The following is a 15,971-nucleotide window of genomic DNA, read 5'->3' on the forward strand; positions in this document are numbered from 1 at the left end:
AAAAAGGCCTTTCTAAAGACAACATGCATTTTACAGAGAGCCTTTTGTGTGGAGTTACTGGGGACTCACTCAAAAATAACAGGAGCTCCAGACTTGCCGAATTAAAATTAAAAGAAAGTTCTGTCACTCTAGACACAGCACTAGTCTCCCACCTCCTACTAGTTGGCTCATTTATATCAAAATGAGTGAGAAATTTAATCCCTGGTACTTTATAAAGAAGCTTTTTTTTTTTTTGCTTTGGTTGTGGTTTGCTCTGTGTGTGTGTGTGTGTGTGTGTGTTTTAATGGCAGTGTTTAATAATGTTTATATTGCCTTTAACCTTTGACTAACTTTGCAGTTACGCTCCCAGATGTGGTGTCACATCCAGTACTGGTAGGCTGCCCCTCTCTCCTTCGAGACTACGAACTTCTTATTCCTAGAAGGTTTTGAATTCCCTACCAGTCATCTTAATCACTTCTACTGGGTAGGAAAGGAGTCCATGGGGTAGGAGGTCATAGTAGTAGCAATCGGTTCATATGTGTCAGGGGCCATGCACCAGGCACTGTGCTTTGTGACTTACTTCTGTTATTAAATCTGGAGAGCAACCTTGTGAAGCAAAAGCTATGGTTGTCTCTCTTCAAATATAAGGTCAAGTGTTTTCCCCAAAAGTAACCCTCAGAAAAGAGGGTGTCCTCTTATGCCTGAGTCCTCACCAACACAATCTCCCATTGTGGGGATTACTCTATTTTAAATCACGAAGTAGTTTACTGTTTGGGCATTTGTGGTATTTTGCCCATTTTGCAGGTGAGGAACCTGGGACTTGGAGAAGTTACATTAAGTTGCCCCAGGTCACCCAGCTGGTAAGTGCAGGCATCTATTTTTATTCCCATACTCTCATTATTAATCCTACTCAGATTCTTTCTTTCACTTTTAGAAAGGTTTCAATCCAGGGTCTCACTGATCTTTTCCTTCTTCTTGATGAGGTTTCATTCTAAAAGCAGAGAATATCAGAAAATGGATATATATCCAGTCTGGAGCCATGCTTTTATGGGTAGTACTAGGAGGGTCTAGTTCTAAGCCAATGTGCATAGGATTCCCTCTGGTTCATCCTTGCCAGACAATCCCCCTGCCTCCCTTTGCCATTGATGGAAAGTTCATTGCTTCCTGAGCCAGTCCCTTATCTTGGCTGATGGCTCTGTTTGTGAGGAATTCTTATCAGCTGAAATTGTCTTTCCTGGAATTTTCGGTCTGACTGAAGGAGATCCAAAAGTACCTGGATTTGTCTCCCTTCCCTCGAACTCCCTTCTCCTCCCCTCTTCTCCTCTGGCCCTCCCTTGCCAATAAATGTTTCACTTTAGAATATTTTTAGATTTATAGAAAAGTTGTCAAGATAGTAGAGAGTACTGTATATCCTCACTATATTGTTAAGATCTTACAGTACTTAGCAAAACAAAGAAGCCAATATTGGTACATTATTATTATTAACTGTAAACTCCAGATTTTATTCTCATTTCACCTAGTGGTTTTTTGTCCCCCGAACATTCTTTTTCTGTTCCAGGAACATTTTGTAGAATGTTCCTCAGTTGGTATTTATGTGATGTTTTTATTGTGGGGTTATGTGTTTGGGAGAAGAATACCACAAAAGTGAAGTGCCATTCTCATCATATCATATTAGGGGCACATAATATCATTTGAGTTTATCACTGGTGATGTTAACCTTGATCTTCTAGGGTAAACTTCTCCTCCCTCTTCTTTCCATACACAATTTTTTAGAAGCAAGTCACTATGTACAGCCCACACTTAAGAAGAGGAGGGATTAAGCTCTACCTTCTGGAGGGAGCAGTATCTACATAAGTTATTTGGAATTCTGTAAAAAACATCTATCTGTTCTGTATGTATGCATGCATGCATGCATGTATGTATGTATTTATGCCATCACTTATTTATATCAGTATGGCACAAAACACATTTATCTTGGACTTTGAGTTATAATCCATTACTACTTTATTTTCTTGCTCAAAGTGTTTCCGCTTTGGCCACGGGGAGGCCTTCCAGTTGTCTCTTGTGTCCTTTTGACATGCCCCATCCTTTTGTTTTTTATGGACTTCCTTACTTTCTGGCACAACAAGATATTCCAAGTTCTTCTTATATTTTCCCTACCTTATCCCTAGAATCAGCCATTTCTCTGAGGACTCCTGATTCCTTTTATTTGAGAAAGATGTTAGAAACCAAGATCTGACCCCTGGCTGTGCTCACTGCTACCAGGGTGTCATTACTTCTAGATTCTCACAGTGGCAGAATTAGGAAAGAGATGTATGTATATCAGCCCATGTCATACACATATCTATGATATTTCTCTATCTACATTTGTTTCTGCAGGAAAGCTTTTCTTTTTTGAGCATTGGTATTTTTCTGGGTAGCCAATAAGGAAATATGATTCATTACCTACTATCACCAATGATAATGTTTTTTTTTTTTTTAAAAAAAGGAGAAAAAGGTGAAACTGGAGACCTTGGCATAAATATGGCTTAAGAACTGAGCCGTCTCTAGTCACATCATGTCATTTCAGAGATGAAGAGATACAAGTTCACTGGGACCCTACGAGGTTGAGGAGCTAGTTAGTGGTACAGTCAGGTTTGGATCTGGGTGTTTGAAATGGAGTCTCTATTTCCACCACATCACATGCCTCTTTAAGACTGATTAGCAAATATTCTTGGCTTTGTATTCAACTCAATAATTAGCTTTTGGGAATGCTTGAAGCAGATTAGAATGCAATTTTAGAAATTAGGGTGCACAGGTATTACCTAGCTAACAGAAGTTTGCTAGAGTGTCATTAGTGAGGGAGCTTGTTCTCTGGCAATATATTTTAGATCAACAACTTGAAAATGATGCTCTCATGGCCAGATGTTAGTGGGCAAATCTTTTCAAATGATTATGGTGATTACTCTATGTTGTTTTACTTTTTATAACTATCTTTTAAAAAATCCTTTTGCTCTGGGAAAAGACTTAAAAGGGCTCCCGTAGGCTAGACACTTGATGCGTATACCTGTTTTTTAGAAATGGGATATAAAGCAGTGAAGGGATCTGCTTAATGTTATCCAAGATGTTGGTGATAGGGTAAAAAGGAAAAATGAAAGCTGTAGCCCCCATGGCCCCACTTCTAACAGGCCAACCACACAGCTCCTTTATTATAAATTGCTCTGGGCAGCTTGTAAAGCAAAGAACACTTGAATGTTTGTCTCCAGAGACTCCTGAGGCAATAGGACGGTCCTAGGATGCCTTCAAATGTTTCAGCCATTTCCTTTGAGAAGTGGGTGTGTTTATACTTGGTAAATCATGTCTTGTCACCATGTAGCAGTAAAATCTTCCTGTTCTTTTCCATTTGAACCTATTCATTCCAAAGACTTATCATTTTGTTTTTGTTTGGTGCATTGTGAACATCCAAGTTTTTTAGTGGAAATAAATGGTAACAGCTGTTTTTCGTGTACCAAATAATATAATTGTGAACCTTAACCTTGAGACGATATATCCAAATTTTTCCAGGTGTGGAAATGACTTGACTGGAAAAGTTCATTTTGGAGTAATCATCCCAATATAGAATCACATCCAGCTGCTCGCCATCAACTTCATTCAAAGAGAGAACATTTCTATAGGCCATTTTTTTATTCAGACACTCCCTTCATAACCTGGCTTTTCCTTTTAAAATATTGCATTTTCACACACTTAAACACACACACGCACACACACACCCTAAAGTCCCATCTTTCTTCTCTTCTGCTTTACTCTTCTCCATAGCTGTGCCCACCATCTAGTATACTATATATTTTACTTCTTTAGATTTTTAATTGTCTGTTTCACCCAACTAGAATGTAAGCTGTGTGAGAGCAGGGAATTTGTTTTCTTCACCGCTGCATCCCTAGACCCAGAATAGTACCTGGAATATAGTAAGTGCTTAATGAACCCTTTTGAATGAATGGCATGAAAGTTGCAAGTTGTAGTCATTTGCTCCCTGATTTTAATATAAGTACAAGTAGTTGAGTTTATTTTATAGGAATATTTTATATCATAGGTTAAATAAAACATATTATTTAAAATGGGGATTTATCTGTTTATGAAAAATCTCAGAATTTGTATGAGACATGGTATAGTTACTTGGAAGTTATTAGGTGACTCCAGAAATGCAGTACTGTTATCATATGCAAGGAATTTTGAAATTCTCTGCTAAATATCACTCATGAAATTAGTGGAAGAGCTAAAAGGAAAAAAAATTTAAGTTTTAAGATACATTATCTTCAGATCCACCCAAAGATACCTTGAACCTTAAGTGACATTGCCCAGTTTGATCCCTTATTCTATTCACCAGATTTAGCAGAAAATGACTTTTCGTTGTTATAAAAAATCCTATGATCCAGTAATTGCACTAGTAGGTATTTACCCAAAGAATAAAAAACATTAATTTGGAAGAATATATTCACCCCTATGTTTATTGCAGCATTATTTACAATAGCGAAATTATGGAAGCAAGCCAAGTGTCCACTGATAGATGAATGGATAAAGAAAATGTGGTATATATATACAGTGGAATATTACTCAGCCATAAAAAAGAACGAAATCTTAACATTTGCATTGACATGGATAGAGCAAGAGACTATAATGCTAAGCAAAATAAGTCAGTCAGAGAAAGACAGATGCCATATGATTTCACTTATGTGTGGAACTTAAGAAATAAAACAAAGACAGAAACCAAAAAACCAGACTCTTAACTATAGAGAACAAACTGATGGTTACCAGAGGGGAGGTGGGTGGAGGGATGGGTGAAATAGGTAAAAGGGATTAAGAGTACACTTTAATCATGATGAGCACTGAGTAATGTATAGAATTGTTGAATCACTGTATTGTACACTGAAACTAATATAACACTGTATGTTAACTATTAGGAATCAAAATGTTAAAAATTTAAAGACTACATGAAAATAAAAACAAACTTTGATTTTGGAATTAAAAAATCTATTCTCTAAAAAAAAATTTTTTTAATGTTTACTATTTATTTTTGAGAGAGAGAGATACAGAGACAGAGTGAGAGTGGGGGAGGGTTAGAGAGAGAGGGAGACACAGAATCCGAAGCAGGCTCCAGGCTCTGCCTGAGCTGTCAGCACAGGGCTCGACGTAGGGCTTGAACTCATGAATGATGAGATCATGACCTGAGCCGAAGTCAGACGCCCAACCAACTGAGCCACCCAGACGCCCCTAAAAAAATCTATTCTTGACTACTATTTGCCAAACATAGAGAATATTAAAAAGAATATGCTGTAAAATTTAAGGCAATTCCTCTGAATGTCAGCATGTGTTTACATATATAGATGCTGACATGTTTTTGTTTTTAATCATTGCTTTAAAAATACATTTTTTAATTTAAAATTCTAGTATCTGAAGTACTTACACTTATAAAACTAATGGATTCTTATTTGTTTAAGCAATATGTGAGATAACATAAAAGGTTCTGTAACTTGACTAGTGCAGTGTTATAAACTAGGTCATTCCAAACGATCAATCTAATGCCAAATTTCTTGCAGCTTTCTCTCCAGGACAAGAAGCAAACAAATAAAAGGCAACATAGTCAGTGAACATCACAAACTTGTTTGCAAGATATCTTTGGACTGATGCGATGCATAAATTACATCTTTGTATAAGAATGATGTATTTTCATATTACCACCTTTTATTCCAGAGCATTGGGGAGTCAACCATGTCTGTTGTGTTAAATCAGCTGCTGCCCATGATGAAGCCTTTGAACCAAAGGACCGACAATGATTACAGCCCTGAAGAATTGTTGGTCCTCCTGATATATATTTACTCTGTTGGTGGAGAGTTTACAGTGGACAAAGACCTGGGGGAAGCCGAAGAAAAAGTGAAGAAAGCATTGGCTCAGGTCTTCTGTGAAGAGTCTGAATTGTCACCTTTGCTGCAAAAAATTACAGGTGAGTGTTTAATAAAAAATACAGGACATAAAAATCACTGACACAGAAAAGGGTTTAAAAATAAAGGCATTTTAGGAAGAGGATGTAACCATGTTCTTTGGAGTTGTCTGGAATTTTACGAGGCCTGATGAACGCTAGCCAGCCTTTAGGACTAGGTTTTCATTGCAGTGTCCTCCCCACCCCCCCCCCCCGGCGCCGCGACATGGGCTTCTAGTTGCCTGCCACAGCTCCTATTTGTAGAGCCTTGTTAAAATAGCAAAATTCTCACGGGGTATAATATCTTTAAGAAAAAATAAAATGCAGGGAAGCCTATTCAAAAAGGTTTCTGTTGACATATTTTCTTTGAAATAGTCATTTCAAGCTTTAAAAAAACACACACCGATGCACAAACCTGCCCTAAGATGCTACCCAATGTCATAGGATTGAAAATAGCAATTTTCAAGAGTACTTTCATACTTTTGACTTCTCATCTTTCGTTTTGAATCTGAATTAATTGGTAGTATCTCAAATAATATCTAAAACATACTGTTAGTGGCTGATTTGGGGAAATATATAGTTAAATATCACAAAATGTAACCATTTTACTATGATGTAACTCATGGAGACATTCATTTCTGTGTTTCTTATCAAACTCCATATCATTTATGGGTTTTTTTTGTTTTTTTTTGTTTGTTTGTTTTTGTGGGGGTTTTTTGTACAAAGTTTATTTCCATTGGTATGGATTGAGCCCAGGTCTGTTTAAGAGTGAGAAATTGTTGGGGCGCCTGGGTGGCGCAGTCGGTTGGGCGTCCGACTTCAGCCAGGTCACGATCTCGTGGTCTGTGAGTTCGAGCCCCGCATCAGGCTCTGGGCTGATGGCTCGGAGCCTGGAGCCTGTTTCCGATTCTGTGTCTCCCTCTCTCTCTGCCCCTCCCCCGTTCATGCTCTGTCTCTCTCTGTCCCAAAAATAAATAAAAACGTTGAAAAAAAAATTAAAAAAAAAAAAAGAGTGAGAAATTGTTGAAGCTTACTTGCAAAACTTCAATCCTTTAAAAACCTACCAAGTTTCCATGCATTCATGAATGTGTGCGTATAGGTGTGTGTAGACCTCTCCATTCAGGAAGGCTCCGCGGAGGCACAGTATGTATTTTCCAACTTTTCCTCCTGTTGTGCCTCCCTGACAGAATTTTCCAGATGGCTCAGCAAGAGCCTGTGTAGTTGTTGACCTTGGTGCTCTATGCACGTGTGCATACCTGCCGACCTTTTCTGTGTTTGGTTATGGCAAACAAAACCCTGACAAGATGGAAACCCAGTGAAGTTTCCACAAAAATAAAACATTTTCTTGCTTCGCATAGAACGTATCTGCCAACTTAAAAACGTGCTTAAGGAAAACTTGTGGAATTCGCTCACATTTCATTAAGTTATAGCACTATATGTGATTACGTGTGTTTGTTGGGCTATAAATGAAGATTGACTTAGAAAAGTTTAATATGGTTTATATAGTGCCTTGAATAGTAGTTTGATTCAGAGTAGATTTCAAAGCTAGGAGAATTTAGTTGGAAATTATCTTAAAATGCATAATTTCAGAAACAGACAACAAAGATGGTTTGTTTTAGCTGAGGTTATTTGGATGGCTTTTCTGTAACGTTAGTATGTTACTATATTATTTTGGGAATTGAAATCATGCTGTAAGAGTATTCATTTAATATTTGTTCAAGGTGTTTATTGACCCAGCATTTCACTCTTTATTAGTTTCTCTATTTATGATTGCTTAGGATATTGCATTTTCTTGCTTTTAAATGTGACTTCACATTTAAAAACACTTCTGTACATTCATGTTTGTATCAAGAAAATGAGTAGGTTTAGCAAATGAAGCTTCAAAATAAGAAGTTGTGAGAGTTTCAGTATATTTAAACAATTTAGAGACATTATTTTGCAATACAAAGTATATATTCCTACCCAGATTAACTTTGCGTGTAAAGTTTAAACAGAGTGGATAAGATGCACTATTTAAATTTGGCATAAGTGAACTTACCAGTGGAATACGTATGTGTTGATCAACCTCTGTGGACACCAAAAGGCTTTATTTATGATGATAGACTTTTCCTTGGCCATAGATCTGCCCCTTATTAAGTATGTTGGCTAGTCAGATGTCCTGAGAAGTGTAGTGTTTATGTTACCAGGTAGCTACTGACGAGACTCTTTATATCTCAGGACAAAAAGCACTAGGACGGTGTTGGAGTAGCAGTGACTCAATCTCGTAGAAGAAGGTGGGATATTCCAGTATATATTGAAAGAACAGAATTGCCTTCCAGATTGCCTTCCACACGCTTGGCCTGTTGTGGATCTAGGTTGACCTGGCGTTTACCATGAACTTGCAGACAGTGTTGCATTTATGTTATTCCAGTTTATAGTCTTGGCTCACTTGTTACTGGGTGGTGGAATTTCTTTTATGCCTTGTGCACGTTTTGGGGTTGGTGACATTTGGTTTAAAAGTATTATTGAAAGCAGGCAATTAATCAATAGAATTCCACATTTTATATTGTAATTTTACTAATCTCAATGTTGAGAGAATCAAGAAAACAATACTTTTTCTGTACTGAAAACTCAAGTAGGTGATCATCACCCAAAAGTGAAAGGATCAGGATTTGGACCCAAGTGTTCTAGATCTGGAGCCCAGGCCTTTAAACAAGAGATTCTAAGTCTGCCACAGGCTCACTTCCATAACCATTGCGTTTATTATATCTTGTAACTCACGCTTGCTTACACGTACCGTTGTATGCCATGCATGCTCAATCATTCCATCATGTTATTTTATGAACGCTGAATTAATATTTGGTTAATAATGTAGATATTTGCCTGTGCTTTTTACTCTGTCTATAACAGCTGCTGATAGATGTTTCATCATACCTTCCTATTTTTGTTCATGTATCCTCTTTGTTTCTGCATTGCTATGAAGAAATGAAGATGTTATTTCTAGTCATTGAACTCTATTGGCTGTCTAGCTTTCGAAAATAGGAGTAGCAAACTTAAATTCTTTATCTTTCAATATCTCTTGATAATAACTGCCCTGTTTGAAGTTCATGTGTTTTATATGTTGAATATGTAATTTGCTTTTGGCAATTTCTTTCATTTCTCCCTCTTCTCCCCTTTAATGGAAAGGACAATGAGAAATTGTAGTTGGCAAAACAAACCAAAACTTAAGCATGGTCAATGGCAGCATACTATTTTCCTTTTGATAGCTATGTTTTAGGGAGGGTGGTGGGCAAAAACTCTCTTTTCTACTCACACAAAATAACCAGGACTGGCTCTCTGGGTGTCAGGAGTAGAATCTGTAAAAAGAAAATTGGTATGGCCTGAAAATGTCAGTTAGTGTGCTTTCTGAGTCTCGCTGAGTTCAAAGAGAATATCAGTTTCCAAATACGCTAGTGTTTGCATAGCAGTCACAAGAGAAAACAAAGGAAAACCATTTGAACTTTCTTCAGAGAATGAAGTCAAAATTCTAATTTTAAAGATCTGTGTCAACTTGGAATGTCATCATACAATGGGGTGTATCAGATAAAGCGTAGACCTAAGCTGTAGAAATCCTTGATTCAGAAGTCCTGGCTCTGTAATTTCCTAGCAGTGTGTCTTAGTCGGCATATCATCCGTCTTTGAACCTTGATAATAAACATAAGTGCCCTATTGACCACTCAGTCAATTTACTAAAAATAAAAGGATGCTATACGTGTGAGTTAATTTCCAATCCATACACACTGTAAATAAGTAGCTTTCTCCCACTGCTGTTGTTATTTGTATAACATCTAAGTGTCACGTAGGGCAGTGCTTCCCAGCCATATTCCCATTGTGACACACATAGACAACGAGTATGTTTGCATAGTGTACCCAGGTAAGTGGACAGAACTTTTTCGTCAGAAGCAACCACTCCCAGGAGCTTTGACCACTTCAATGCCTCCCTACCTGACTTGTGAACTGAAATGAAACAGCTTGGCACACATACAAGCTATTAGGAGCAAATCAGTGCTCCTAATCAGGTGTGTTGTTCAGAAGGCTCTGGAATCAGAAAACAAAGAAAAAACAAAACTTACATATAGTTTTGACACCCAAAACCCAAAATGGATAAAGGTCCTGAATGTGAGACAGGAAACCACCAGAACCCTAGAGGAGAGAGCAGGAAAAAACCTCTCTGACCTCAGCCGCAGCAATTTCTTACTTGACACATCTCCAAAGGCAAGGGAATTAAAAGCAAAAATGAACTACTGGGACCTCATCAAGATAAAAAGCTTCTGCACTGCAAAGGAAACAATCAACAAAACTAAAAGGCAACTGACGGAATGGGAAAAGATACTTGCAAATGATGTATCAGATAAAGGGCTAGTATCCAAAATCTATAAAGAACTCACCAAACTCCATACCCGAAAAACTGGAGAGCACTGTTCTTAAGGACACTGGGTAGGTAAACATAATCTAGTGAGCTTTCAACTGGGTTCCCTTGCATCCCCCAGAGGAAACCTAATAGAGGAGAGTTTCTTCATCAACTTCAAATGAGGAAGCAGTTAAGAATTTGTTTTTCCTTTTTTTAAAATGTTTTATTTATTTTTGAGAGAGAGAGAGAGAGAGAGAGAGAGAGAGAGAGCGAGCATGAGCAGGGGAGGGGCAGAGAGAGAGGGAGACAGTGGATCTAAAGCGGGCCCTGCGCCAGACAGGAGAGAGCACGATGTGGGGTGCGAACCCATGAACCGTAAAATCATGTCCTGAGCCAAAGTCAGACGCTCAACCGATTGAGCCAGGCTGGTGCCCCAAGAATTTGTTTTTCAATGGGTTGTGGAAGATACCTCATGGTACTTTCAGATCTACTTTCCAAATGGAAAGCATTTTTGTGCCCTTAACCATAGTGAAACAAAGCCACATTCTACAACCAACAGTGAAAATCTAGTTGCAATGATTTATGACAGCTTTCCTCTTTTGAAAAGCTCAGGTAAATACAGACCATATAAAATTATTATTGCTATTCGTGTCTGCCACTTTATTATAAAAACTTTCATCTCTGTTACCACAGGCAGAGGCATTTTAGGATGTTAGTGGAGATATATCTTTCAAACAAAGCATTTTTCATAGTTGGCCAAGTGCTTTTCCCAGCCTTGTAGAAAGTTAGTCTTCATAATAAAATATGAAGTACTTCCAAACAGAAAATTGTGAAAGATGAGGAGTCAACAAGAAGTTCTCCTCTTACGCTTCCTTTACTCTATCACCTCTGCACTTTTTTCCTCATCTCATGGGTTTACCTCAGTAATTAATCAAATTTCAGACTATGCATTTCTGCAGATTACTGCTCCTAAGGGCACTATTCCAACTGAAAAATAGTTTTCAAATTTTCAAAACTCGTTCCCTTGAGAAGTTGTTCCTTAGACCTTCAGCATCCCTCCTGGTTTGGCAATGACAAGGCTGTTGCTATAGTAACTGGAAGAGTGATCCTAAAAGCTCATCAACAATCTTCACGTTACCCACACTTGAATGAAAACTTTAGCTCATTACAGTAGGTGATAGTGCATAAAACCATGATTACAGAATTCACCCATTCAGCTGAAGGAGTTCAGGAAGTAAGGTAAAATTTATTTTAGAAGAGATTCTACCTTCATTCTGATTTATGGATTCTCAGTTATTGTGGCATTATTAGACTTTTCATTAAGGAATACACCTTCATTTCTACTGTTTCAGATTTTTTTTGTTTCAGGGCTGTCAAAACAAAACAAAACAAAAAACAACTTTAAGACTGTTGTTTTCTATTATGGTTTGCAACACTCTTTGGTATAATAAGGTCTATTTTTCCTCTTGATTTCTAAGATTTCTGCTGGAAACTCTGATGAAGAACACATGTCTGCCCTAAATCTCTCCCATGAGAAATGTTGGAACTGTTACATTTAGTTTTACTGTCCAACATATTAGAATAGTTAACCACAGCACATATTACAAAACAGCTATATCAAGTGAGGCTTAAAATGTTTATTTCATATTTAAAATACATCATAAGCTATGTAGAAAGATATTTAGATCTGCCTATTAAGGTAGCTAACCAGTTAAGTAATGTTGCTAAATATTAAGGGATCACTACAAATTTCTTTCTTAAGTACTTAATTTTTTTCATGTCACATTGTAAAAACTCTCATTCTTAACTAAGACCCTGGAACAGATATTCTTGCATTAATGTGTATATATGCACAAATGTATAAGTCGTACTGTCCATCTCGCTAATTTTTGTGTGTGCACATGAGGTCAATAGTAACAATTGTTAACGTGACATTTGGAGATTAATTATTGCTGATTCTTATTAATTGCACATTACATGGGGTATAAATTTCTCAATTATGAAAGAGAAAAAGTGGAGTGCATGGAGTACAAGAATATTTTTCTTGAACGTGTAGCATGGATGAAATAGGAGAGATGGGGTCATGTGGTTGAAAAGAGTACAGCTATGAGGGGTGCTAGTTTTTACTCCTAAATATGCCTGTATCATAAAGCTAGTATGAAGGTTAAACGACAAATATAGTAAAAATAACTATGATTGAAATGACACTCAAGATAAAAAGATGTTAAATTTGATATCAAAAACATAAAATGAAAAAAGAGAAAAGAGAGAAACAAACCACAAGAGACTCTTTATGACAGAGAACAAACTATGGATTGACAGAGGGGAGGTGGGTGGAAAATGGGCAAGATGGGTGATGGGTACTAATGAGGGCACTCATTGTGATGAGCACTGGGTATTGTATGGAAGTGATGAATCACTGAATTTGACTCCTGAAATGAATATTGTACTGTATGTTAACTAAAACTTAAATTTAAAAAAGAAAAAAGGAGAAAAATGGTCAACCCTCCCCCCCCAAAAAAAAGAAAATGGAGTGGGGGAGAGTAAAAATGTTGAGTTTTAGAATAGGATCAAAGTTAAGTTGTCATCAAGTTAAAATAGACTGCTATAGATACAAGTTGTTAGATGTAAGCTTCATGTTATATGTAAGCTTCATGGTAACCACAAAGCAAAACCTATAGTAAATACATAAAAGATGAAGAGAAAGGAATATAAACATACCTCTAAAGAATGTCACCAGTCAACAAAGGAAGACACCAAGAGGAGATGAAAGGAACAAGGAGGAGCTACAAAAATAGACAATAAACAGTGAACAAAATGGCAATAAGTAATACTTATCAGTAAGTACTTTAAATGTAAATGGACTAAATTCTTCAAATAAAAGGCATAGAGTGGTTGAGTTGATAAACAACAACAGTAACAACGAAACCAAACAAGCAAACAAGTAAACAGAAACAAGACCCCTGTTTACATGTCGCCTATATGAGACTCGCGTTAGATGTAAGGACACACACAGATTGGAAATGAAGGAATAGAAAAAGGTATTTTATGAAAACAGGAACCAAAAGAAAGCTGTGGTAATTGTACTTACATCAAACAAAATAGACTTTAAAACAAACTTTAAAGAGACAAAGATGGACTTACATAATGATAAATTGGTCAGACCATCAAGAGGATATAACATTTGTAAATATTTATGCACCTGACACAGATGCACCTAAATATATAAAGCAAATGTTAACAGACCTAAAGGAAGAAGTGGACAGCAAGAGAGTATGGAATTTTAATACCCTACTTACATCAACAGATAGATCATCCAGACAGAAAATCAATAGGGAAATACTAGCATTAAGTAACACATTAGAACATATGGGCTTTACAGATATATGCAGAACGTTTCATCCAAAAGCAACAGAAAACACATTCTCCTCAAGTGCATATGAAACTTTTCAGAGTAGATCATGTGTTAAGCAACAAAACAAATCTTAATAAATTTAAGAGGATCAAAATAATTTCAAACATATTTTTCCAATCAAAATGGTAGGAAACTAGCAATCAATTACAAGATGGAAACTCAAAAATCACAAATATATAGAAGCTGAACAACATGCTACTGAATGACTAGTGAGCCAATGAAGAAATCAAAGGAGAAATTTTAAAAAAGAAATTAAAAAAAATACATAGAGACAAATGAAAATAATATATCAAATTTATGGGATATAGCAAAAACAATTCTAAGAGGGAAGTTCATTATGATGTATGCTTCAAGAAATAAGAGAAGTCTCAAACAATGTAATTTCAGACCTCAAGGAATAGAAATAGAAGAACAAATGAAGTCCGAAGTTAGTAAAAGGAGGGAAATAACAAAGATGAGACTAAAAAGTGATTAAAAAAACATTAGAGAAGATTGGTGAAACTAAGAGCTGGTTGGTTGAAAAGGTAAAGATATTTGACAAGACTTTAGGTAGACTCACCAAGAAAAGAAAAAGAGGACTCAAATAAATAAAAGTCAGAAATGAAAGAGGAGACGTTACAATTGATACCATAGGAATACAAAGGATTATAAGACATTACTGTGAACAACTATATGCCAAAATATTGGAGAACCTACAAGTAATGGATAAATTCCTAGAAACGTACAATCTGAATCATAATGAAACATACAAGACTGAATCATAATGAAATAGAAAACTGGAATACACCAATTACTAGTAAGGAGGTTGAATCAGTAATCAAAAACCTTTCCCAAAACCGAAGTCCAGGACCAGACACCTTCTCTGTTGAATTCTACCAAACATTTAGGATTAACACCAATCCTCAAATTCATCCAAAAAATAGAAAAGGAAAGAACTCTTCCAAACTCATTTTGCAACGTAAACATTACCCTTATACCAAAAGGAGACAAGGACACCACAAGAAAATTAAAGGCCATATAATATTCCTGATAAACTTAGATGTAAAAACTCTTAACAAATGTTAGCAAACTGAATTCAACAATACATTAAAAGGATCACATTCACTGTCAAGTGGGATTTATTCCAGGAATGCAAGGATGGTTCAACATCCACAATGTGATACACCACATTAACAAAATGAAGGATAAAAATTGATATGATCATCTCAACAGATGCAGCAAAAGTATTTGGCAGAATTCAACACCAATTTATGATAAAAATTCTCAACAAAGTGGGTAGAGAGGGAATGTACCTCAACATAATAAAGGCCATATGTGACAAGTCCACAGCTAATATTATACCCAACGGGAAAAGCTGAAACTTTCCTTTAAGATCAAGAACAAGACAAGGGTGCATACCTTCGCTGCTTTCATTATACATAATATTGGAACTCCTAGCCAGAACAATTAGGGAAAAAAGAAAGCATCCAAATTAGAAAGGAAGAAGTAAAGCTGTCACTATTTGCAGATAGATAACATATTATATATAAAAAACCCTAAAGACTCCATCAAAAAACTGTTAGAACTAATAAACAAATTCATTAAAGTTGCAGGATACAAAATCAATACACAAAATCTCTTATATTTCTATACACTAATAACAAACTATTGGAAAGAGAAATTAAGAAAATTATCCCATTAATAATTGTGTCAAAAAGAATAAAATACCTAGGAATAAATTTAACTGAGGAGGTGAAAGACTTGTTATATTGAAAATTATAAGACATTAATGAAAGATTGAAGAAGAAACAAACGAATGAAAAGATATTCTGTGCTCATTGATTGGGAGAATCAATATTCTTAACATGTCCATACTACCCCAACCTACAAATTCAGTGCAATCCCTAACAAAATTCCAATGGCATTTTTCAAAGAAATATAACAAATAATCCTAAAATTTGTATAGAAACATAACAAAACCAGAATAGCCAAAGCAGTCTTGAGAAAGAACAAAGCAAGAGGTATCATGCATTTTTATTTCAAACTACATTACAATGCTCCAGTAATTAAAACAGTATGATATTGGTGGAAAAACAGACACATAGGCGAATGGAACAGAATAGAGAGCCTAGAAATATACCTATGCCTATGTGATCAATTAATTTACAACGAAGGAGCCAAGTATATACACTGGGGGAGGACAGTCTCTTCAATAACCGTTGTTAGGAAAACTGGACAGCTGCATGCAAAAGAATGAAACTTGACCACTATCTTAC

At 36.3% G+C, this 15,971-nt stretch overlaps 1 protein-coding gene across 4 annotated transcripts in view; it reads left to right on the forward strand.

The window, feature by feature from the left end:
- SCFD2 (sec1 family domain containing 2) overlaps positions 1-15,971 on the forward strand; it is a 401,843-nt gene that overhangs the window by 162,367 nt on the left and 223,505 nt on the right. For all 4 annotated transcript variants that reach the window (XM_040483684.1, XM_040483694.1, XM_040483663.1 and 1 more), the window contains exon 5: positions 5,707-5,956. In XM_040483684.1, the coding sequence (XP_040339618.1) occupies positions 5,707-5,956 (250 nt within the window). The remainder of the gene's footprint in view (positions 1-5,706; positions 5,957-15,971) is intronic.

Source organism: Herpailurus yagouaroundi, unplaced genomic scaffold (genome assembly GCF_014898765.1).
Source record: "Herpailurus yagouaroundi ecotype Mexico unplaced genomic scaffold, PumYag 28, whole genome shotgun sequence".
NCBI classification, from domain to species: Eukaryota; Metazoa; Chordata; class Mammalia; order Carnivora; family Felidae; genus Herpailurus; species Herpailurus yagouaroundi.